A 26,373-nucleotide genomic window follows, 5' to 3' on the forward strand; every position below is an offset into this window, starting at 1 on the left:
CTCCATGTCAAGTGATTGGTATATCCATAGACCAGGGGTAGGGAACTCTGGTCCTCGAGAGACATATTCCAGTCGGGTTTTCAGGATTTCCCCAATGAATATGCATTGAAAGCAGTGCATGCAAATAGATCTCATGCAGATTCATTGCGGAAATCCCGAAAACCCGACTGGAATACGCCTCTCGAGGACCGGAGTTCCCTACCCCTGCCATAGACTGTAATGGAAGCGTTAAAATGGCTAGCACGCCTTAGTAAAAGGACTCCTTTAATTGTAAATCGCTTAGAATTTTATGGAAAGCTAGCAATCAAATTTTAATAAACTTGAAACTTTTACCAGTGAGAGCAGTAAATAAGCCATTGCGCAAATCCCAGTGACTCTTCTTGTGACTTTGGGCAAATTACAGTATTTCACTCTGCATTGCCTCAGGTACAAACTTTGATTGTAAGCCCTTTGGAGCTAAGGAAATACCTGTTAAACCTGAGTAGAACCCTTTGAGCTTGGGTTTGTAAAGACAAGTAATTAATCGAAAATCCAAATCCATATGTAGGAGTGATTATGATTTGTGACTGAGGCAGGAGACCTATAACACTGCCCTCGTATACAAACCATTTACAAAATGAGAGAAGCTCAACCTCCTCTTTTACAAAACAGTATTGCGGTTTGTAGTGCTGGTCGCGGCAGTAACAACTCCAACGCTTATAGAATTCCTATGAGCATCGGAGCTGTTACCGCTGCGGCCAGTGCTAAAACCTTGATACTGTTTTGTAAAAGGGGGGTAAACTAATATTAATAACTTTATTCTTCTATACCGCCATCACCAGCAGTTCTAGGTGGTTTACACAAGGAGAAACTGGACAGTCGGCGAGCGTACAATCACATAGGAATTTTTAATGTTGTAACAAGTGTATTTACTAAGTTAGGTAATGAATTTCTCAAACAAAGTGGTCTTAACTAAAATAGGTAAGTTGTAGCTTTTATATAAGCAAACTTCTCTAAGTCAATAGATCGGGAAATAGGAGATGCAAATGTTGGCACGATTTATTTTTTTTTTATTTCATTAATTAACAATTATATCCCACTTTATCCAAAACTGTTTTGGTTTCAATGTGGCTTACAATTTAAATTAAAAAAATATATATATTGTGTACAAAAAATAAAACGGGCATAAAATTCATAAAAAGAACAAAAGTACATACACGTGTAGAGATGACAGAGAAGATGCAAAGAAACTTTGTCCCTTAGCCATTAAAATCCTCTGAAAGAGAGATGTTTTTAACTAGCTATGAAAAATCAAATAATTTCCTTGACTCCTTATTTCCAGGGGAAGTAATTCCACCATTTTTTTACCTAAGTATCCCCCCTTTTACTAAACCGTGATAGCAGTTATTAGCGTAGGGAGCTGCGCTGAAATCTCCACGCTGATCCTGACACTCATAGAGTTCCTATGAGCTTCGGGAGCAGCGTGGCGCATTCGGCGCAGCTCCCTGCACTAATAACCGCTATTGCGGTTTAGCGAAAGGTGGGGTGGGGTGGTATGTAAAACCAGCAGAGTGAACTGATTCATATATTATTTTATTTACATTTAGGATTGTTTGAGTATTAGATATTCTTTTGTGCCCATTTTAGCATTACAAGGGGAGAGATCCACCAGGCTCTGCACATAACTGGGAGCAATACCATATAATATTAGATAAATTAGAGTAACAAAACTATAGACCTGTGAGTCTGACGTTGGTGCCAGAATAAATGGAAAAGATAATTATAAAGAGTTGTATATAGCACTGAATGATGAGGTAGATATAATAAGCATCTCGGAGACCTGGTGGAAGGAGGACAATCAATGGGACACTGTGTTACCTGGGTACAAATTATTTTGCAATGATCGAGTAGATCAAATTGGAGGGAGGGTTGTGCTATATGTTAAAAGACGGAACTGGGGGTCACGTGATGTCGAGCTGCTGAGCAGACGTCGGTGGGGTAAGCTCCCGATCCCGTTCCCACCATCAGCTTTTTTTTGACCCCGGAGAGCCGCGCTTTCGCCACTGCATCTCGGCGATTACATCGCTGCTGCGTTTCGGCGGTGTTTTGCAGATTTCGGGGCTTTATGACAAGTAGGCTGCCCCGCCGGGAGAGGGATCGCGGCCGCGTGGGTGACTCCAAGATGGCCGACCGCGAGTCTCCACCGCCGCTCCCGGCGCCGACCGCGTGGGTGTCCGAGATTGTGGCAGAGGTGAAGCTGTTGCTGGAGGGATCCCTGACCTCAAAACTACAGCCCATCGTGAATAAATTAGACTCTGTGGACACTCGGCTGGAAACGTTGCAGGGAGAGTTTTCCTCCTACCAGCAGCGTCTCACCACTCTGGAAGATCGAGTGCAGCAGCGTGAAGGGGACCACCAGCAAATGAGGGCTCAGCTTGTCGCCATGGAAGCTAAACTCGAGGACCTTGAGAACCGGTCTCGCCGGGGGAACCTACGATTGATTGGCCTGCCTGAATCTGTGAAGGATGGTGAGCTCCATTCCTTTCTGGAAACTTGGCTGCAGCGTTCTTTAACACTATCAACAGCGCATGGTCCCCTGAGAATAGAACGCGCGCATCGCTTGGGCCCGCTGGGTGAGCCTGGCTCAAGAGCTCGCACTGTCATACTCAAGTTATTGAACTCGGCCCATAAACAAGAAATTCTGCGAGCTATCCGTACTTCGGGGCCCCTGATGTATGACAACTCCAGGGTGCTGTGTTTCCAAGATTATTCTCCTGCTTTGCAAGCCAGACGGAAGGAATTCACCCCCATTTGCTCCCAGCTGTATCGGATGAAAGTTCCTTTTGCTCTGCTGTATCCTGCCTGCTTGCGGATCAGGCATGCTGGTCAGACCCGCTTCTTTACTGTGGCGGCTGAAGCTCTTCGATTCCTACATTCCATGCAGGCACCAGACCCAGCTCCTTAACTGCTTTGGAGTTCGTTATTCTGGTTTAGGTTGAACTAGTTTGATGCACAGAGCCCTATGTACTGCCTCAGCTTGATATCTCCTGGGGGCCTTCGTACCTGCTGGCCTGCTCATGCGGGGGCCTGATCGTTGCAGTGCCTTCTTTTTGCTGGCTTGAAGGCCTTGTCATGGAGCCGGGGGCGATGGCTTGCTATGGACTTCTGTGGGACATTTCTTTTCCTTCTTTCGGGGACGGTATGGATGGTTGGGGGGGAGAGCCTGGTTGTGTTGAAGGGGATGCTATGTTCTTTATTGAAGGGGGGGATACTTCCTTCTTGCAGTTGTTGACCGGTTGAGGGAGTGGTGTGTTTGGAAAGGATAAGGGTGGGAATGTTTGCATGTTGGGTGGGTGGTTTTGGTGGCACATATGGAGGCTCTTTACGCCACTATATAGTGTTTTAGAGCATTACATTGTTACGACTTGTGGTTGTCCATTTTACTGCTCAACCTGCTCTTGGACATCACACGTGTTATAGGACTTATTTCTGTATGGGTTGGGTGGGATTCAAGGGTGCTTTCAATTTGGGTGTGTATCGGTGGGATTGCTATGAGTGGCTGGGGGTGGTTCTTATAGGTATGGTTTGCTGGGAGGGGGAGTTGGGAGCTGATCCACAGGACCCTTGGACCACTAGTGGGTCGCATGAGGGATGGGGAAGGGGCGGCGGGGGGAGGGATGGGGGGGTGGATATGCTGGGGGTTTCTTCTGTTCTCTCTCTATTCTTTCCTCTTTCTCTTTCTTCTTCTTTTCTTTTTCTTCTTCCGTATTCCTGGTGCCCTGTGGTTGGCCTTTATCCTTTGGTGGATGCTCGGGTCTAGATTGAGGTTCTGGGAGCTGGTCGCTGGCTGGGACGGCCTTGCTCTCGGTTTTCTTTCTGGATTTTTGCCTGATTTTTGTCTATATCCTTTTTCTTATGAAGCCTCTTAGATGTATTTCCTGGAATATAAATGGTGTCACTTCGCCTATTAAACGACATAAGATTTTGAGAGCCCTGAACCGTCAGAGAGCTGATTTGGTCTTCCTGCAGGAGACGCATCTGTCAGCGGCGGAGCATGCTAAACTTCAGACCTGGTGGGTTGGTCAGCATTTGGGGGCACCTGCGAACAACCGTAAGGCCGGGGTTTTGATTTTGATTCGGAAGGGGCTACCCTTTGTTATTCAACAGCAGTGGACGGATCCTGGAGGTAGGTATATCATCGCCAAGGCATTAGTTAATCGTCGGCCCCTGATTCTTTGTAATGTTTATGCTCCTAACAACTATGACTCTCGATTTTTCTCCTCACTTATTCGCCTTCTTGGCCAACAGTCGGATGTGCCCTTGCTCGTGGGGGGGGATTTTAATTGTGTTCATGACCCCTTGCTGGATAAATCAATTCCTGCTCCCCAGGATCGGATGCATCCTACTAAAGGTATTTCTTTACTTTGTTCATCCTTGGACGTTATTGATGTTTGGCGGACGCTTCACCCAGGAGAGCGTGACTACACTCATATATCTAGAGCCCATGCATCCTTATCCCGGATTGATTACTGGCTGACCTCTAGCGCTTTGTTTTCTCAGATTGAATCGGCCACGATTGGTTCCTTTGACGTATCCGATCATGCCATGCTTTTGTTAATCTTGCATTTGGATGTCTCTCCACCGGGATCCTTCCGTTGGCGATTTCCGCTCCGTTTGTATCAGGACTCGAAATTTCAGGAATTCCTGCTTCAAAAATGGTCTGACTATCAACTCCATAATATTGACCATCGGGCTGATTCTACGCTTTTCTGGGAGGCTGCGAAAGCGGTCCTCCGCGGTGAGATTATGGCATATTCCAGCCATCAACGTCGTGCTCGGGATAGGGAGCTTTTACAGTTGGAACGTAGGATTGGTAACCTCCGTCGGCTTTATAGTCTATCTCACGCTTCCTCTTTGCATTCCCAGCTCTTAGCCTCCCAGTGTAAGCTTCAGGAATTGCTGCATGCTAGAACAGTCAAGTCGCTCGCTTATTATAGATATAAATTTTTTCGCCACGGGAATCAACGAGGGGCGCTTCTGGCAAAGGTGGTCCGTCGTTCGGCGGGACGTACACATATCTTGCAACTTCGATCGGCAGGGGGGGGTTTGGTCAGGACGGATGCTGAGATTAATGCAGTGTTTTTTGACTATTATAGGAAGCTTTATTCACAGCAATCTGATTTAATGGACGGCACGGCATATTTGGATGGCCTCTCCCTTCCATGCCTGTCTGATAGGGCGGTAGCTAAACTTAATGCACCTATAACGGCTGAGGAGGTGGCAGGCGTCATACAGAAGGGGACCTTGTTAAAGGCCCCCGGGCCAGATGGTTTCCGGATGGAATTCTATAAACTCCTACTTCCTACGGTGGCTCCAGTCTTAGCTGATACCTTCACAGCAGCCATTCAGGGGGGTGCCCTTCCAGAGTCTCTCACTTCGGCTCAAATAGTTGTGCTATTGAAACCCCATAAGGATGCAGCCCTCTCTTCTTCTTATCGCCCCATTTCGTTGCTGAATGTGGAGGCCAAGCTGTTCGCCAAGGTTTTGGCTAATCGATTGGCTTGTGTTCTTCCTGAGTTGATTGCTTCCCCTCAGGTGGGATTTGTGCAGGGGCGTACTAGTGTGAAAAACATTAGATCTATATTGGCGTCTTTGGAATTCGTGGAGAGAACCCAACTTTCTTCTCTATTGGTCAGCTTCGATGCTGAAAAGGCCTTCGATCGGGTCTCTTGGAATTTTTTATTTGAGGTTTTAACTCGGTATGGCGTTACGGGCTTTTTTCAGGATGCGATTCGGGTGCTTTATCACTCTCCTAAAGCTTTTGTTTGGGCCAATGGACTTTGTTCTCCTTCATTCCCCATATGTCGTGGCACGCGTCAGGGCTGCCCCCTTTCCCCATTGCTCTTTGCTCTGTCGTTAGACCCTTTGATCCGTGATATTCAGCTTAATGGAGCTATTTTGGGTATTCGAATTGGTTCTTCCGAATTTAAAATCTCGGCATTTGCGGACGATCTCCTGGTCCATATCTTGGAACCCGCAATGTCTCTTTCCAATCTGATGGCCACTTTTCAGGAATATGGAGACTATTCGGGTTTTAAGCTTAACCTTGATAAATCTCTGGCGTTGGCTACATCCTCGGTTTTGCGGGACTCTTGGCCTGGACCCTTTCCCTTTCAATGGGCTTCTTCTTCATTTCGTTATTTAGGGATTCTGCTGACGCCTCGTACGTCCGAGTTATATCGTGTTAACATTGATTCTTTGTTCAGTTCTTCGGCTGAGTGTTTTGCTCGTTGGTCTCCTCTTCCTCTGTCCTTGTCGGGTAGGATCAATTTGTTTAATATGGTCCTTTTTCCAAAATGGCTTTATACTTTGCAGTTGCTCCCTTTATGGCTCTTGAAACGGGATATTACTAAGTTACATTCTATGCTTTCTCGATTCTGTTGGGGGGGACGGCGACCACGGGTGGCGCTGCGTTATCTGCTCGGCGCGTGGGGAGGAGGGGGGCTGGGGTTACCACATTTTCGGTTATATAATGCTGCCTGTTTGATGCGTTTTTTGGGGGAGTGGCTTTCGGATCGTCAGGATTTTACTCCAAAATTTTATGAGAAGGAATTTTTTGCACCTTGGCATATTCTGTCTTTGGTGCACACGCCCCGATCTGCCTTGCCGGCGGCTCTTCGGGGGAGTTTGTTGTTGCACTCGCTACGCGTTATATGGTCTTATGTGTTGGACTCCTGGAATGGTACTCCCTCGATTACTAGATACTTACCTATTCAGGGGAATCTGCAATTCAGCCCGGGCATGGAGACTGCTAGTTTTCGTAAGTTGGCATCCCGGGACTTCACGTTACTTACCCATGTTCTCCAGGCAGATGGTTCTTTATTGTCCTGGGATGCTCTGGTCCGGTCGGGTGTTTTCTCTGTGGGCGACTTTCTTGCGTTTCGGCAACTTCATCATTATGTTCGATCCCTCCCCCGAGCCGCTTTGGCTTTTCCTATTGAGGACAGATTTGCGGCGCTGCTGGATCCCTACTTGGAAGATGGGTTTACAGTTTCGGGTCTTTATAAGGACTTCCATCGATTATTGGGCCCGGCTGACCGCGCTGTCCTACACGCCCGTTGGTGCCAGGATCTGGGGATAGCACGGGACGCGTTAGATCTCCCTTCCTTGATTGCAAGAATCCCGGGAATTTCCGTTAATGCAGATCTACGGGAGTGTCAGTTTAGGGTTCTTCATCGGGGCTATTTTACGAAAAGTCAGTTATATTATTCGGGTTACACGGACTCTCCTTTATGCCCTAAGTGTCTCCAGCAACCCCATTCGTTTATCCATGCCTTCTGGTCTTGTGTGAAAATTAAACGTTTTTGGCGGCAGGTTGTCACTTATGTGGAGGGCGTCTTCGGCAATGCATTACCTCTTTCTGCCGCTGGTCTCTTGCTGGATAAGTATGAGGCCTTTCGCTTGTCTGATTCGGGTCAGCGGCAGTTTATGAGACGGGTGGGGGTCTTGGGGAAGAAAGTAATTCTATCTGTTTGGATTGGGGAACCTTCTCCTTCCTTTTGGGACTGGAGGAATCGTTTGCATGCTCTGCTGCTGCTGGAGTGTAAAGATGCGTCTTATAGCTTACGACGAAGGCGACTCTTTCTTCGGATCTGGGATTCTTACCTTTTTTCATTATCACCACGGGCTAGAAGTGACATTCTAAATTCCTTGTGACTTTTTCTGAGACCTGGGCTTGTTTTCCATCCTTGAGGGGCGCCAGGTATACTTCTCTTTCTCTTTCTTTCTTCTTCTTCTTTACTCTCTTTCTTCTTTCTTTCAGTGTTGGTGTTACTCATTGTCTTGGGCAGTGGGCTATCTGAGTCCAAGCCTACTGCACTCACTTTTTCTCGTTTCAGTCTAGGGGGTTTGGGGAGGGGGGGTGGTGTGGGTGGGATTGTTGGATCTCCTACTTTGTTTCTGATGTTTTCTTCTGTTACTGTGGTTCTGACATATTGGTCTGTTCTGTGTTATTTGATAATAAAAAATCGATTAAAAAAAAAAAAAAAGACGGAACTGAATCAAACAAAATAAACATTCTACATGACGAAGATAACACTGTGTAATCCATATAGGTAGAAATTCCATGTATGAAGGGAAGGAATATAAAGGAAAAATTATACTACCATCCCCAGGGACAGAATGAGCAGACATGATTAGATCAGAGATTAAGAAAGCTGGCAAAGTGGTCAACAGTATAATAATGGGTGATTTCAATTATCCCAACATTGACTGGTTAAATGTTACATCAGGGAGGTAAAATTCCTAGACGTCATAAATGACTGCTTCTTGTAGCAACTGGTTCAAGAACCGACAAGAGGGGGAGCTATTTTAGATTTGGTCCGCAATGTTCCCTCTAAGGATTGATGAGGTGTGTGCAAAAAAAAATATGCATGAGCGACAAGTTACATATTCCACAAATTTATGAGCAGGCGCGGAGGACGCATTTTTAAACAAATGTAGTTTATCCTTGTACTCCTTATGTAATTTTAATCATCTATGGATATGTTTGTATGTTTATTGTTCAAATGGTTTTATTTATTTCCCCAAATTTATTTTTGTTATACGCATTGAAAATATTTGATATTGCGTTTAAATCAAAATCTAAATAAACTTGAAACGAGTGCCCGTGAGATTGTGGGAGGGTTAAATACTCAAAACTTAGAAGAATAACAATTTACTTAAAGTTTTTGCTTCGCCAGCTTTCTGGTATCTTTACATACAGTGGCGTACCTAGCATATGTAACACCCGGGGCCCATCATTTTTTGGCACCCCCCATCTGTATGAAAAACATGATTTTTAGTAACAAGCCACACGTCACACATGAGTACCTAGGAAAAGGCAGCATCTTACATATTGCAGTGAGCAGTACATCAATACACCCATTGTAAAACTAAACAAGCCAGACCAGCACAGATCAATCCTACACCGTTAATCCTAACAGAAAACCATGTCTTTCGAACACACAGAACACAGAAAACACCTTCGCCTAGTATGGAATATGTCATCACAAACTAACCCCTCACTCTTTTACAAAACTGTAGTGTGGATTTTAGCCACGGTGGTAACAGTCCTGACGCTCATAGAATTCTGAGCATCAGAGCTGCTACCACCACGGCTGGCGCTAATAAACGCTCCACAGTTTTGTAAAAGGGGGGATAAAATAGAAATACACAGCTTCAACGCTCTAGCTCAGGGGTGCCCAAACGTTTTGGGCTTGCGAGCTACTTTAAAATGACCAAGTCAAAATGATCTACCAACAATAAAATTAAAAAACACAAAGCACACTATAAGCTGAGAAAATGTTAATTATCATTCCTATTCTGGGTTTTTTTTCAAAGAGGTCAAGGCAGATGACTCTATGCATTGTCATCTCAGTAACAATAGACAAATATACCCCCCCTCCCTTTTTATTAAACCGCAATAGCAGTTTTTAGCGCAGGGAACTGTGCTAAATGCCCAGCGCTGCTCTCGACGCTCATAGGCTCCCTGCACTAAAAAACACTATTGCGGTTTAGTAAAAGGGGGCCATAGTGCAAAATATAGACAGCATATATAAATTCAGACACATTTTGATCACTAAATTTAAAATAAAATCATTTTTCCTACCTTGTCTGGTGATTTCATGAGTCTCTGGTTGCACTTTCATCTTCTGACTGTGCATCCAATCTTTCTTCCCTTCTTTCAGCCTGTATGCTTCCTTTCCTCCAGACCTCATTCCCTCCCCCAACTTTTTCTTCCTCTCTCCCTGCCCTTTCTTTTTCTCTCTTGATGCCCCCTTTCTTTTTTTCTGTTTCCCTTCTGTCTCCCTGCCTGCCCCCTTTCTTTATCCCTACCCTCCACAAAGCTACTGCTGCCACCATTGGGGGAAACAGGCCCCAAAGCCACTGCCGCAACCATCGGGGGAACAGGCCCCAAAGCCACCACCACAACCATCGGGGGAAACAGACCCCAAAGCCACCGCTGCAACCATCGGGGGAAACAGGCCCCAAAGCCACTGCCGCGGCTGCCCCAAGCTCTCTTTGCTTCCCCCGACGTCAATTCTGCCGTCAGAGAGGAAGTTCCGCCCAGCCAGGCAGCGATTGACTGACCCGAACTTCCTCTCCGACTGCAGCCTTAGGGCGGGTGCACAGCCAGGGGGGACCACCCCCCCCCTCTCCCCCGTATGACACTGAAGACATGGCAGCGGCTCCTCTCACGAATCCCCACCTGCGTCGGAAGTCCGATGCAGTCGGGGATCTTGAGAGGAGCCGCCGCTGCATATTTCAACTTTAAAATACAGGCCGCCACCGCTTCCTCTCACCTCGCCCTCGAGTGAGCGACTGGAGAAAGCGCATGAGCGACACCACTGAAAATAGTGAGCAATCGCTCATGTGCTCACCTTAGAGGGAACACTAGTAGAATGCAAGGCATAGTACGGGAGGTAACTGTTGGGTCCGCTGGGAAACAGTGATCATAATGTGATCAAATCTGAGCTGTAGCATCATTTAATTTTCAAAAGGGTGACTGATAAAATGAGGAAAATGGTTAAAAAATGCTAAAAGGATTCATTGCAAATGTTAAGACTGTAAACCAGGCATGGATGTTATTTAAAAATACCATTGTGGAAGCCCAGATCAGATGTATTACACAAATTAACAAAGGTGGAAATAAGAGGAAATAATAATGGCATGGTTAAAAGGTGAAGTGAAAGAGGCTAGTAGAGCCAAAAAAAACCCTATCCTTTAAAGAATGGAAAAAGGATCCAAATGAAGAAAATAAGAAGTGGTTAAAGCTACAGCCTTAGCACTCTGAGGTCAATCCTCCAATTCCCCAGGTACATCAGACAGATTGTGATCTCACTGGGACAGGTAGAGAAAATGCTTAAAGTACCTGTATGTAAACCGCTTTTGAGTGTGGTTGTAAAACTACAAAAAGGCTGTATACAAGTCTTTCCCTCTACATTTTTTTTTTTTAATCTACCTGTAAATGTTTTACTTAGGCAACAGGTGTAAAATTGTCATCCCAATAAAGTTAGGTGAATCTGAATAAAACCAACACAAGGAGTCACAGCCTGCGTAGAGAAACCCCGCGCTGCTCCTTGTGACCCTGGGCAAGTCACTTAATCCTCCACAGCCCCAGGTATGTTAGATAGATTGTGAGCCCACCGGAACAGACAGGGAAAATGCTTGAGTATCTGATTGTAAACCCGCTTAGAAAACCTTGATAGGCGGTATATAAAAAATCCTAATAATAATAAACTAATAAGCTTTAGCAAGTCAGGCCTGGATCTCTGCCCCTCTGGCACAGACTTGGTTGGTAGTTGTGGCTGATAACCTGCATTGGCAGCAGCTTTCTGCCCACCAGTACATGGCTGCCTGCAGGAGCTTCTTGCCCCCATGCCAGCATCAGCCATCCTGAAGTTTCATCATCCTTCCTAAAGAAACTGAGAAGGGAGAGAATGGCTGAGGCAGAGCCTGCACAGGTAGGGGCAGCCGGGAAGGGGTAAAACGCAGACCTGGCAGAAAAATCTGAGGTCCGTACCACTTTTAGTCTCAGCGTAGATTATGGCTCTGACAGACCTAATCTAATCTGATCTTCTATTTCTGTGTCGCACATACCTAGGCAGGCTCAAGGCGACTTACAAACAGAAGAGACGGGGGGGGGGGGGAGAGGGAGAGGAGGAGGAAAAAAGGGGGAATATTTGGGCAGGGGAAGATCTGAGAAGTTCAAGTGTCAAAGAGGTTGGTTTTCATTTTTTTCTGGAATGTGGTGTAGTTGGGTTCTGTTCTGGTCATTTCAGTGAGGTCATTCCAGGTTTTCACTCCTAGGAAGGTGAGCATGGAGTGAAAGATTCGCTTGTTGAAGGAAGGTTTAATAGTATCCTGTTAAGGGTTCTGTGGGAGGTAGATCATGCCTTTGAGAAGAGCTGGATGAGTGGAGCTGCTGAGTTTCCATTAATTATTTGGTATAAGATGCATGAAGTTTTAAATTTTATTTGTGTTGGGTTGGGTAGCCAGTGTAGTTGCCTGATGAAGGCTGATATCAAGTCGTATTTTTTTCAAGTTTTGTCTGAGTTGCATTTTATGGATCAGTGGCTGTTGATTCCCAGGTAGGCAGAATTACAGTAGTCCAGTTGTGGTAGGATCATCGACTGTACAATCAGAGCAAAAGTTGATGAAAGTATAGTCTGATGAGTCTTAGTTGCCTCATGGTGAAGAGGGACCTCTATGACAATTTAGCTTTGACAGATCCTAATGCTTGTTCCTCCCTATGCTGAGACTAAAAGTGGCAAAACTTTTGCCCTGAGGTCTATGCCACTTTTAGTCTCGGCATAGGGAGGGAAAAGCATTAGCATCCATCAGGGCTAAATTGTCATAGAGGTCTGTCAGAACCATAACTTATGCCGAGACTAAAAGTGGCACAGACCTCAGATTTTTAAGGAAGTGGGGGTTTAGATCTGTGGGGTCAGTGTTTTACTCCTTCCCTGCATCTGTAGCTTGGATTGTCCTGACGATTTCTTTTAGCTATTCGGATCTGCACATCAAAAATGCGGGTTTGATCCCACCCCTTCTTTGCCCCCCTTCCTCTTCCCCCAGCTTGGATTGTCCCGCCAATTTCTTTTAGCTATTCGGATCTTCACATCTAAAATGCGGGTTTGATCCCCCCTTCTTTGCCCCCCCTTCCTCCTCTTCCCCCCCTCTCCCCTCAGCTTGGATTGTCCCGCCGATTTCTTTTAGCTATTCGGATCTTCATATCTAAAATGAGGGTTTGTCCCCCTTCTCCTTCCTCGTCTCCCTTCCCTTCCTCCTCTTACCCCCCTCTCCTCCCAGTGTGGATTGGCCCGCTGATTTCTTTTAGGTACTATATTTGGATCTGCACATCTAAAATGTGGGTTCGATTCCCCTCCCTCTCCCCCCTCCACTCCCTCTCTCCCTCCTCCCCCCCCAGCTTGGATTGTCCCGCCGATTTCTTTTAGCTATTTGGATCTTCACATCTAAAAAGCGGGTTTGATCCCCCTTCCTCGCGCCCCTTCCCTCCCTCCCTCCCTCCTCTTCCCACCTCCTCTCCTCCCAGCTTGGATTGTCCCGCCGATTTCTTTTAGCTATTCGGATCTTCACATCTAAAATGAGGGTTTGTCCCCCCTTCTCCTTCCTCGTCTCCCTTCCCTCCCTCCTCTTACCCCACTCTCCTCTCAGTGTGGATTGGCCCGCCGATTTCTTTTAGGTACTATATTTGGATCTGCACATCTAAAATGTGGGTTCGATTCCCCTCCCTCTCCCCCCTCCACTCCCTCTCTCCCTCCTCCCCCCCAGCTTGGATTGTCCCGCCGATTTCTTTTAGCTATTTGGATCTTCACATCTAAAAAGCGGGTTTGATCCCCCTTCCTCACGCCCCTTCCCTCCCTCCCTCCCTCCCTCCTCTTCCCACCTCCTCTCCTCCCAGCTTGGATTGTCCCGCCGATTTCTTTTAGCTATTCGGATCTTCACATCTAAAATGAGGGTTTGTCCCCCTTCTCCTTCCTCGTCTCCCTTCCCTCCCTCCTCTTACTCCCCTTTCCTCCCAGCTTGGATTGTCCCGCTGATTTCTTTTAGCTATTTGGATCTTCACATCTAAAATGCGGGTTTGATCCCCCATCCTCGCGCCCCTTCCCTCCCTCCCTCCTCTTCCCACCCCCTCTCCCCCCAGCTTGGATTGTCCCGCCGATTTCTTTTAGCTATTCGGATCTTCACATCTAAAATGTGGGTTCGAATCCCCTCCCCGTTTTTCCCCTCCATCTCCCCCCTCCACTCCTAGCTTGGATTGTCCTGCCGATTTCTTTTAGCTATTTGGATCTTCACATCTAAAATGTGGGTTTGATCCCCCTTCCTCGCGCCCCTTCCCTCCCTCCCTCCTCTTCCCACCTCCTCTCCCCCCAGCTTGGATTGTCCCGCCGATTTCTTTTAACTATTCGGATCTTCACATCTAAAATGTGGGTTTGATCCCCCCTTCCTTTTTCCCCTCCCTCCCCATCCCCCCTCCACTCCCTCTCTCCCTCCCCCCCAGCTTGGATTGTCCCGCCGATTTCTTTTAGCTATTTGGATCTGCACATCTAAAATGTGGGTTCGATTCCCCTCCCTCTCCCCCTCCACTTCCTCTCTCCCAATTCCCCCCCAGCTTGGATTGTCCCGCCGATTTCTTTTAGCTATTCAGATCTTCACATCTAAAATGTGGGTTTGATCCCCCCTTCCTTTTTCCCCTCCCTCCCCTCCCTATCCCCCCTCCACTCCCTCTCTCCCTCCCCCCCAGCTTGGATTGTCCCGCCGATTTCTTTTAGCTATTTGGATCTGCACATCTAAAATGTGGGTTCGATTCCCCTCCCTCTCCCCCTCCACTTCCTCTCTCCCAATTCCCCCCCAGCTTGGATTGTCCCGCCGATTTCTTTTAGCTATTCAGATCTTCACATCTAAAATGTGGGTTTGATCCCCCCTTCCTTTTTCCCCTCCCTCCCCTCCCTATCCCCCCTCCACTCCCTCTCTCCCTCCCCCCCAGCTTGGATTGTCCCGCCGATTTCTTTTAACTATTCGGATCTTCACATCTAAAATGTGGGTTTGATCCCCCATCTCCCCCTCCCAATCAGCCAGGAGGGAGCTGGCTGGAGTCTCGACAGCTCTTTGCCAATCGGAAGATGGCGACCTCTCCGTCCTCCCCCTTCCTTTCCCCCGACCCTGCACGTTTCCTGCCGCTTCAAACGCAAAGCCGCCGCAGAGAGGGAGGGAGAGAGGATGGCCGAGGCCGAGCTGGCGCGGGTAGGACAGCTTTCCCCGGAGGGGAGGGGAGGGGGGGGGGGATGAGCCAAAGACCCTTCTGGGCCGGGCCACTGGGCTTCCTGCCTTTGGGCTGCTCTTGGAGAGCTTCCCAGATGGATTTGACCTGATCTCTTTTTAAATGTTTCTCACAGACTTAGATAATTCTGAAGGAGGTAGATGTGAGACTCTCTGATCCCTGTTTCACAAAAGGAAGAAACCCCCCCCCCCCACCCCTGGGTGACTGGGAATAACACAATCAATTAGTAAACGAAGGCAGATGATCAATTTCTCACCAACAAAGCCTGCTCTGCCCTCTAATATGAGTCTTATAATATAATATAATTTAACTAGTGTTTAAGCCCGTTACATTAACGGGTGCTAGAGTAGATGTCTGTCTGTCTATTTTTTTTTCTCTCTCTCTCCTTGGACGCTGCCTGCCTGTCTGTCATTTTTTCTGTCTGTGTCTCTCCCTATGTCCTTAGTACTCCTTCCTACGTCCTTAGTGCCCCCAGTACCTCCTTCATGTGTCCATAATGCCCCCAGTGCCTCCTTCCTATGTCCTTAGAACCCCCAGTGCTTCTGTCCTGCTTAGTGCCCTCAGTGCCCCTTTCTATGTCTTTAGTGCCCCAGTGCCTCCTTCCTATGTCCCCATCACTATCTTCCAGACATTGTCCCCCCCCCCCCGATGCCTGCCAGCCAGCCAGCCTGCCTGCCTCCCATGCCCCTGAGCAGCATGTTTCCATTTAACCCCCCCCCCCCCCGATGCCAGCCTGCCTGCCTGCCTCCTATCCCCCTGAGCAGCATGTTTCCATTTAAACCCCCCCCCCCCCCCAGTGCTGACCCTACCCGGCACACCCGAAACCCCTGTTGGCCCTCCCAGCCGACCCTCCCACCGCTAGATGACCAACAAACCTCCCGGCTCCAGCAGCATCCGAGGCACAGTCGCATTCTTCTACTACCCTAATTTTCTCTGCCGTGTCTCTGATGATGTCATCAGGAACACAGCAGAGGTGTCTCTGATGATGTCATCAGGAACACAGCAGAGGAAATCAGGCCAGTAGAAGGCCGCGAAACAGCGTGTTTACTGTGCCTTGGACGCAGCTTGAGCTGGGAGGTTTGTGTTCATCTCGCAGTGGGAGGTTTGGCTGGGAGGGTCAACGGGGGTTTCGGATGTGCCGGGTAGGGTCGGCGCCGGGGGGGGGGAGTCACGGTGTGTTACCAGCTGACGGTCATTAGAATAGAACCCTAAGCGCACATGCGCACTCTTACCTGCGTGTTCCCTGATCTGTATGTCTGTGGCAGGTAAGAGTGCGCATGCGTGCTTAGCGTTTTATTATAGTAGATATAATATAATACCCTCCCCTCTCCCTCCCCTACCCCCTCCTACCCCTTTTCCTTCTTCACCCCACTCTTTAAGTCGCCTTGAGCCTACCTAGGTATGAGCGAAGCAGAAATAAAAGTTTAGATTAGATTAGATATGTGATTATCAATATTATTATAATTAAGTGAGGGGATACTCTCAGTTTTATGTACCAGATGGTGACATGAACAAAAATGCCCTTTTTGGCCATTCATTCAGACTGGGTGTACCATCAGTAGTACTCCCTAATACACCAAGCTTGAATGAATGGATCCAAAATACTGCCCCAAAAATAAATCACTGGCCACAGGAAATTTGACCATGTCACCTTCAGGAAATCAATTAAAACCTATCTCTTTGATAAATTTCTCTGACTCCTTCCCTGCCTTGTATCTCTGATATGCCTCCGGATATACCTGACTACTCTCAATTTTGCTAAGCTAATCTGAATGTCTTGTATGTAATATCGCTGTCTGTGTACAGTCTCTTCCTCTGTAAACCGCTCTGAACTGTTGTGGTACTGCGGTATACAAAAATAAAGTTATTATTATTATTACTGAAATCCGCACACTGGCTTCCTGTCTCGCCTATAAAATCCTGCTACTCGTTTGCAAAACCCATGCCACCGATATGCCCCTTTACCTCCTGGAATGGAACCCCTGCGAATATCGGGGGAGTACTGTATATGCTTTTGCAAACCCCTCCCCCCCCCAATTTTTTTTTAATCATTATTTATTTATTAGGTTTTCAATTCAATTCACAAGAATAAATCTTGTTCCATGCAACACAGAAAAAGAAACAAATTTTTACCAATTATACAAAAACTTATCCAAATCCAGAATTATCCCTTCCTTAGAGCACAATGTAGGGGGTGTGATAATCACATAATATTGAAGATAATTAAAGTGTAAATTCAAAGGAAAAAGCTTATTGTGACACAGTTACTATCTTTATAGTCCATTCTTAATCAGTCCTTAATGATCTTTTTGACTTTTAGGAACTCCTTCAAGTGGTCTGGAGAAAAGAATACATACTTAATTCCCAAATACCTCACCAGACATTTACAGGGGTAAGCTAAAAGAAATGTAGTCCCCAATTTAAGAGTTTCTTGACGTAGGGAAAGGAAATCTTTCCTTCGCTCTTGAGTAACTTTTGAGACATCTGGATAGATCCCAGGGCTGTGGAGTCGGAGTCGAGGAGTCGGAATCGGAGGAAATTTCGGGTACCTGGAGTCGGAGTCAGAAGTACAAAAAACTGAGGAGTCGGAGTCAGAACATTTATCTACCGACTCCATTTTTGAACTTGGCATACCAATCACGAGCCATTCTTTCAGCTATAGCACCCACTATATACACAGCACAAATGTTGCGAGCAGCTTCTGCGGCCTTAGAACCTTGATTAAAAGCAAAAAGAAGGTGGGGTCAAAAATGCTCATTTCTCTCAACTTGACATTCCATTTTAATGATCTGAAAATTAACTAGTGCTGTGGAGTCGGAGTCGAGGAGTCGGAGGAAATTTCGGGCCTGGAGTTGGAGTCTGAAGTACAAAAAACTGAGGAGTCGGAGTCGGAACATTTATCTACCGACTCCACAGCCCTGATAGATCCAAATCCATTGTTCTCCAAATAGTTTTTGAGAATTCTTAAAGTATAGTCTTAGAATCATATTTAAATCTTGCTCAAAAACAAAAGATATTAGGAGCGTAGCTCTTTCAGTATCTGAATTCAAAGTGTGTTCCAAAAGGGCAATAACATTGCCAAAATCAATCTGTTTCTCTCGTCCATTGTTTTTCTCCATCTCTCTTTGAGGAATCTTTTTATTCGGAAGATAAGAAGTCTTATTTAAAGGAGGAATATTATCAGGGGAAATGTTTAAATTTTCAATTAAGTATCTTTTAAGAAAATCTATAGGTGGAGTTCCAGGTGAAATTGGAAAATTCAAGATGCGAAGATTTAATCTCCTATTATAGTTTTCAATTTCTTCTAATTTTCTATGTATAGAGGAATTTTGTTTTGTTTTTTATACAGAGCTATATATATGTATTAATACATATGTATTTTAAAAAAATAAAAAATTGGGGGGTTGCAATAGCATATAGGTGAGGCACAAGGGTGTAACAATATTTCATAAAGAACATTGAAGGTAGAGCCATTGTTACTGGCACTCCACGATTTGAGGCTTTTTCCTTCTCTGCTCTAAGAGAGTGTTCACAGTGGTTATTTAGAGTATTTTGGTGGAGAGGTTTAAAATCCAGTGTTTGCGTTAGGTTTTCTCCACTTCTTATTGATTTTTTTTGTATTCTTCAACTGTTCTACTGACAACAAAATTAACATTTGTGAGTGCCATTTCTTGTGCATACTTTCCATGGTCTCACAGGCCACTTAAAATTCAATGGTGGGCCGCAAGTTGCTTATTCCTATGATAGGGTTATAATCTTAAGTAGAGCAGTGTATATGGGAACAACCAAGGAGATTTGGTGAGTAAATTGGTCCTTAATTGCACTCATTTATTTTGTTACTGTGTGTGTTAGTATTCTGGAAAGACTGACTTCATCCAGTCCACAACATGACCAAGACCCAAAAAGGGTTATATAGAAATGAAGATGCTGGAAGGTTCTAGACGTACAGGAACCTGTCATTTTGTGGTAAGCATCATTATCCCAGGACAAGCAGGCAGGTATTCTCACTAGTGGGTGATGTCATCAGACAGAGCCCCGGTACGGACGTCTCACAAGCACGTGTTGCTTGTAGAAACTTAAAGTTTCTAGATGCCCGCACCGCGCATGCGCCGGTGCCTTCCTACCCGGAGATCCGGGCGTGTCTCCTCAGTTCTTTCTTTTCCGCGGAGCTGAGAAGTTCAACTTCTTCATGCGCTAGCTGAATTCAGTTAAATTTGCCTTCCTTGTCCGCGTTTTTGTTTTCTTTTAATTACAGTTAACAGTTCTTTTCTTTTTCAAAAAAAAAAAAAAAAAAGAAGATTATTTCCTCCGGCAGGTCGAACGGGCCGGCCACGTGGCTCAGGCCCACTGGCTTCGACCTAGCGGCGGAGATTTTCCGGCCTATGTCCCGGCCAATCACCGGGTTTAAAAAGTGCAGCAAGTGCCAACGCGCGATTTCACTCACGGACCCTCACTGGCGCTGTTTGCAGTGTTTGGGCCCTGACCACATCCCGAAATCGTGCGGGCCTTGCTCTACCCTTACGGCACGCTCATTCAAGCGGCGTTGCCTATTGTGGGAATCGATGTTCAAGATGGACGCAGCTAAGGATCCCTCAGCCTCCACTTCATCTGATACCTCCCCGGTTCGGGCGAAACCGGCATCGACCACTCCTGCATCGAGTGTGGTGAAACCGGCATCGCTCACCCCGACACCATCCACGAGCTCGACGTCGGTGCCTGCCCCGGTCTCCTCGGTTCAGGTACCTCTTCCTTCCACAGTGCCACCAATGGTCATCAAAGTGCCGAAAGCTACTAAGCAGAAGCACTCGGCCTCGAAGGAGCGCGATGTCCGTGCAGGAGGACCCCCTTTCGGTGCGGATCCCTCCTTATCGGCTTCGCTACGGTCCGTGCTGGAAGCTCAATTCGTTGAGCTCATGCAGACCATCGGACCCGGGCTCATCGCTGCCATACAGGGTGACCTCCCGGTACCGGTCCAAAGGGGCGGTCCGCCCCCTCCCCCTCCCCCACACCGTTCGACCCCGACAACCGACGAGGACGAACGGGGGAGGGCGGCGATGCCCACGCGGCAAGCCTCGCTTACCGATATGCCGCCATTAGAACCCATTACGCCTCCGCGCCAACATGGGACCAGACCTCCGATCGATACTCGAAGCCCTGGGCATAGTCAGGAAGAGTTCTTCCGTACTCCTTACCAGACTTGGGTAGCATCGCAAGAACCCGCATCGCAAACCCAGTTGCGATCCACCGCTTCCAGCCCTATCCACTTGGGGGCCTCGGGAGACCATGCGATGCACAGACGATCCCGATCCCCGTCCCGCCACCGAGACGGGCACCGATCGAGACACTCATCCTGGCACTCCTCACGCCATTCGGAGGTGTCACCGCAGAAAAAACTGCAACGTAGGGGATACTCCTCATCAGAGGTGTCCCCCCCGAGGGGCCCGGAGTACGAGGAGACACTGGTGCCCGATTCTCCTTGTCACTCCCCGATGTCCACGGACCTGGAGGCCTCCTCCTCCTCCAGCCCGTCCCACAGACCGACGCTGGCGGAACAATTGTCCTTCTCATCATTCCTCCGACAAATGGCGGAGGACCTGGATGTGACCCTTGACACGGGCTCCCGATACTCCAAAGAGTATCTGGACACCATGCATTTACCTAACCCTCCAACGGAGTCGCTTCGGCTCCCCTTGCATAAATTACTGGACCAGACCTTCATGCAGTGCTTCGAAACGCCGTATTCCATACCAGCGATCCCCAGCAAACTCGATGCTCGATACCGCATCGTGCACCATAAAGGGTTCGAGGGCCCTCAACTCTCCCACCAATCCCTACTGGTCGAGTCCTCCCTTAAACGCTCTCATCCCTCCCAGGTCTACGCCTCTGTACCGCCGGGCCGAGAGGGGAGAACGATGGACAAATTTGGTAGAAAATTCTACCAAAACTCCATGATGGCGTCACGGGTGCTAAACTACAACTTCTTTTTCTCTTCCTATCTGGAGTTCTTCTTGCCGGTGCTCCGCAAGTTCACTCCGTTCATAGACAACCAAGCTCGATTCGAGTTCGAGGAAGTGGTAGCCTCCCTCTCCCAATTACGCCTCCAGCTGATGCAATCCTCCTTCGATGCATTCGAACTCTCGGCACGCGCCGCCGCAAGCGCGGTAGCTATGCGTCGCCTGGCATGGCTCCGTACTATCGATATGGATCCCAACCTACAGGACAGACTCGCCAACGTACCATGTGCTGGAGCTGACCTGTTCGATGAGTCTATCGAAACTGTTACCAAGAAGCTGTCGGATCATGAAAAATCCTTTCAATCCATCCTGCGGCCCAAACCCAAACCTCAACAGTCTCGACCTTCCAGGCCACCCCTGATTTACCAGCGGCGTTACATGCCCAGACAAACGCCTGCTGCGAGACAGCCTGCGAAGAGACAACCTCCCCAGAAGTCTCAGCAAAAACCTCAGCCACCGGCTGTACCTAAGGCTCCCCAGCCCTTTTGACGCCCCCCCCGGGAGCATAACCTCGGCCTCTCCCATAGGGGGCCGCCTCCATCTTTTTTACCATCGATGGGAGGCCATAACCACGGACCTATGGGTCCTCACCATCATAAGAGAAGGATACTCTCTTCAATTCCACCGGGTCCCCCCGGACCATCCTCCAAGAGAGTATCCTTCAAGCTCGACGCAGACCGCCCTGCTTCTTCAGGAAGTCCAAACCTTACTTCAGCTTCGGGCTGTCGAGCCGGTCCCGTCAGACCAATTGAACCGAGGGTTTTACTCCCGGTACTTCCTCGTCCCGAAGAAAACGGGCGACCTGCGACCCATTTTAGACCTTCGAGCCCTCAACAAGTTCCTGGTCAAAGAGAAGTTTCGCATGTTGACTTTGGCTTCTCTATACCCCCTCCTCGAGCAGAACGACTGGTTATGCTCCCTGGATCTCAAGGAGGCCTACACTCACATCCCCATTCACCCGGCCTCCCGAAAGTTCCTCAGATTTCGGGTGGGAAATCTGCACCTACAGTATCGAGTGCTACCATTCGGCCTATCTTCGTCCCCCAGAGTCTTCACAAAGTGCCTGGTGGTAGTGGCCGCAGCACTCCGGGACAGGGGTCTACAGGTATTCCCATACCTCGACGACTGGCTCATCAAGGCCCCGTCAGCCCCAGAGGTCACTTCGGCGGCCTTGGCTACAACCTACTTCCTCCAGAATTTGGGCTTCGAGATCAACTTCTCCAAGTCTCATCTACAACCCACCCAGTCCCTCCCCTTCATCGGAGCGGTCCTGGACACCACCCGACTCCGAGCATTCCTGCCTCGGCAACGCATGGAGTCTCTTCTTCATCTCAGCCAGTCGGTGTCTACTCGCCAAACCCTACCGGCGAGACAACTGATGGTGCTCCTGGGCCATATGGCCTCCACAGTACATGTGACACCCTTTGCCAGACTCCACCTCAGGATCCCCCAGTGGACCCTGGCATCACAGTGGAATCAAACGTCCGATCCACTATCCAAACGCATCTTAGTCACACCTGCCCTTCGGCAGTTTCTACTTTGGTGGATGACCTCTTCGAATCTACCCAGAGGTTTGCTGATGCACTCTCCCCCCCATCAGAAAGTTCTCACAACCGATTCGTCGAACTACGCATGGGGGGCCCACCTGGAGGGTCTCCGCACCCAAGGATTCTGGACCAGTGCGGAAAGACTACACCAAATCAATCTACTGGAACTCAGAGCCATCTTCAATGCGCTCCAAGCTTTCCAACACCTACTCCACGACATGGTAATCCTCATTCGCACAGACAATCAGGCCGCCATGTATTATATCAACAAGCAAGGAGGCACGGGCTCTGCCCTCCTTTGCCAGGAAGCTCTACGAGTCTGGGACTGGGCGGTGCGCCACAACACCCTACTCAGAGCAGTATACATCCAGGGGGAGAACAACGTCTTAGCAGACAAACTAAGCCGTCTGCTACAACCGCACGAATGGACTCTCCATTCCAGCCCCCTTCACCAAATCTTCACGCAATGGGGGACGCCTCAGATAGACCTCTTTGCGGCTCCCCACAACGCCAAACTGCCTCAGTTTTGCTCCAGGATCTACACTCCTCATCGCCTCGAGGCAGATGCTTTTCTACTGAACTGGGGGAAACAATTTCTATATGCGTTCCCACCATTCCCGCTGATCCAGAAGACTCTGGTCAAGCTGAAACTCGAACGGGCCACCATGATTCTAATAGCTCCTCGGTGGCCCAGACAACCTTGGTTCTCCCTCCTACTTCAACTCAGCAGCAGGGAACCAGTACCACTTCCAGTGTTTCCTTCACTGCTTACTCAACATCAAGGATCACTACTTCATCCCAACCTGCAGTCTCTCCACCTGACAGCTTGGTTCCTCTCAACGTAACCCCTCACCAATTCTCACAAGAAGTGAGGGAGGTCTTGGAAGCTTCCAGGAAGCCCGCCACTCGACAATGCTACTCCCAAAAATGGACCAGATTCTCCTCATGGTGTGTTTCTAAGTCAACGGAACCTCAGCGAGCTTCCTTATCCTCCGTGCTGGACTATCTCCTACACCTATCTCAATCTGGGCTCAAGTCCACATCCATACGAGTCCACCTGAGCGCTATTGCGGCGTTCCACCAGCCCCTACAAGGGAAACCCCTCTCGGCCCATCCGGTGGTCGCCAGATTTATGAAAGGACTCTTCCATGTTAACCCTCCTCTCAAACCACCCCCAGTAGTTTGGGACCTCAATGTAGTCCTTTCCCACCTCATGAAGCCCCCGTTTGAACCACTCAACAGGGCCCCTCTGAAGTATCTCACCTGGAAAGTGCTTTTCCTTGTAGCCCTTACGTCCGCTCGCAGAGTCAGCGAACTCCAGGCATTGATGGCGGACCCACCATTCACAGTATTCCACCATGACAAGGTGGTCCTCCGCACTCACCCGAAATTCCTGCCTAAGGTGGTCTCCGAATTTCATCTCAACCAATCCATTGTACTTCCAGTATTCTTCCCTAAGCCTCATTCTCACCACGGAGAATCGGCCCTTCACACTCTAGACTGCAAACGTGCCTTGGCTTTCTACCTGAATCGCACCAAGCCACACAGAACCACTCCTCAACTTTTTGTCTCCTTCGACCCTAACAAGTTGGGAAGACCCGTATCAAAGCGCACCATCTCTAATTGGATGGCGGCTTGTATCTCTTCCTGCTATGCCCAGGCTGGATTATCACTTCCTTGTAAGGTCACAGCCCATAAGGTCAGAGCAATGGCAGCCTCAGTAGCATTCCTCAGATCAACACCAATCGAGGAAATTTGCAAGGCTGCCACCTGGTCCTCGGTTCACACATTCACCTCACATTATTGTCTGGATACCCTCTCCAGACGGGATGGACAGTTTGGCCAAACAGTATTGAAAAATTTATTCTCTTAAGTCGCCAACTCCCCCTCCATCCCACTGAGGTTAGCTTGGAGGTCACCCACTAGTGAGAATACCTGCCTGCTTGTCCTGGGATAAAGCAATGTTACTTACCGTAACAGTTGTTATCCAGGGACAGCAGGCAGCTATTCTCACGTCCCACCCACCTCCCCTGGGTTGGCTTCTCAGGCTAGCTACCTGAACTGAGGAGACACGCCCGGATCTCCGGGTAGGAAGGCACCGGCGCATGCGCGGTGCGGGCATCTAGAAACTTTAAGTTTCTACAAGCAACACGTGCTTGTGAGACGTCCGTACCGGGGCTCTGTCTGATGACATCACCCACTAGTGAGAATAGCTGCCTGCTGTCCCTGGATAACAACTGTTACGGTAAGTAACATTGCTTTCTTGGGATTCCAGCTGCTTCACACCAAATTTGGCCAGAGAAGATCCATATTGACCTTTGAGTTTGCAGATATTATTAATATGTCAGGTTTTTGAGCTGATGTGTCCAAGTGGCTTCCTCCTCTTGTTCCAGGTCCCTGTAACGTTTGAAGACATCGCTGTCTATTTTCTTGAGGACGAGTGGGAGATGTTAGCAGAATGGCAGAAGGAGCTCTATAAGGAGACCATGAAGGAGAATTATGAGACTCTGACATCACTGGGTAAAAATTAGTTTTGCTCTATTATTTGAAGATTTATACCAAAATGCTTTGAATTTCTTCAGCTGGGATAAGTAGAACTCAACTCTCTGGTAAAAAAATGTTTTTTTAGTCTTCACATGTTGAGGAAAGTGAGATCCTGCTTCCGCCAACAACATTTTGCTGTCCTTGTACAATCAGTCATTCTTTCCAGACTGGACTATTGTAATTCCATCTATCTAAGTCTAACCAATAAAAATCTTCAAAGACTTCAGCGGATCCAGAACACTGCGGCTAGGTTGATCTTCGCAAAAAAAAAATTTGACCATCTTTTCCCGCTTCTGTCAAAACTTCACTGACTTCCGGTGATTTCTAGGATTCATTTTAATTGTACCTGCCTAATATTCAAGATCCTACATGGCATTCTTCCTCCCCTAATTCCACTATCTTGGAATTCTTCGAGACTTGACACTACCAAATCCGCCCACAAACTCAAACTATCTTTCCCCTCGTTAAAAGGCGTCACGTATGCAGGTAAATTAGGGAAAACCCTTTTCTTCAAATTCACCGAGCTTTGGAATAACCTCCCTGCCCCGCTGCGGAACCTAGGCTCATTCCAATTATTCCGAGAGCATCTGAAAACCTGGCTTTTCTCCAAAACATAAAGCTATCTATTTAAAATGTAAAGCTAGCTATCCTCTTCATGACCACTAATTTCTTATTATGTCCTTCCCTCATTTATTGAATTACCTGTAAACCATGCCGAGTTCTATCTTTATGGAGATGATGCGGTATACAAACTTAAGGTTTCGTTTAGTTTCGTTTCTCTTCCTCTCTCTCTTTTTTTTTTTCTCTCTCTCTCTCTCCTTTTTTTCTCTCTCTTCCTCTCTTTTTTTTCTCTCTCTATCCCTCTCTTCCTCTCTCCCTCTTTTCTCTCTCTTCCTTTTTTTTTCTCTCTCTCCTCTCTCTTTTTTCTCTCTCTCTCTCTCTTTTTTTCTCTCTTTCTCATTCTCATTAAAAGGCGTCATGTATGCAGGTAAATTAGGGAAATCCCTTTTCTTCAAATTCACTGAGCTTTGGAATAACCTCCCTGCCCCGCTGCGGAACCTAGGCTTATTCCAATTATTCCGAGAGCATCTGAAAACCTGGCTTTTCTCCAAAACGTAAAGCTATCTATTTAAAATGTAAATCTAGCTATCCTCTTCATAACCTCTAATTTCTTATGTCTTTCCCTCATTTATTGAATTTACCTGTAAACCATGCCGCGCTCTATCTTTATGGAGATGACGCGGTATACAAACTTAAGGTTTAGTTTAGTTAGAAATCTAACTGACATTTCCCCAGTCTCTTATAAGAACCCCCAGTCTCCGGCATTTCTGCAGCAGCAGGAAGGGCCACAAATTGGCCCTTACTATGGAATGCCTCATTCTTTGTGGAATTGTTGTGGTTGATGGAAGGCTGGCATGCTGGCAACGAGTGGTAGCCTGTATCT

The 26,373-nt window shown here is 47.7% G+C and overlaps 1 protein-coding gene across 6 annotated transcripts in view; it reads left to right on the plus strand.

Annotated features, from left to right (window-relative positions):
* Nucleotides 1-26,373, plus strand: part of LOC117354505 (gastrula zinc finger protein XlCGF57.1-like) — a 65,351-nt gene that overhangs the window by 23,071 nt on the left and 15,907 nt on the right. For 4 of the 6 annotated variants that reach the window (XM_033932160.1, XM_033932163.1, XM_033932164.1 and 1 more), the window contains one exon: nucleotides 24,779-24,905. In XM_033932160.1, coding sequence (XP_033788051.1) covers nucleotides 24,833-24,905 — 73 coding nt within the window. In that variant the 5' untranslated portion in view covers nucleotides 24,779-24,832. Of the gene's footprint in view, nucleotides 1-14,718; nucleotides 14,788-17,144; nucleotides 17,217-24,778; nucleotides 24,906-26,373 lie in introns of those variants that run through there. The other 2 variants (XM_033932157.1, XM_033932158.1) reach the window with 1 other exon arrangement.

Source organism: Geotrypetes seraphini, chromosome 2 (genome assembly GCF_902459505.1).
Source record: "Geotrypetes seraphini chromosome 2, aGeoSer1.1, whole genome shotgun sequence".
NCBI lineage: Eukaryota > Metazoa > Chordata > Amphibia > Gymnophiona > Dermophiidae > Geotrypetes > Geotrypetes seraphini.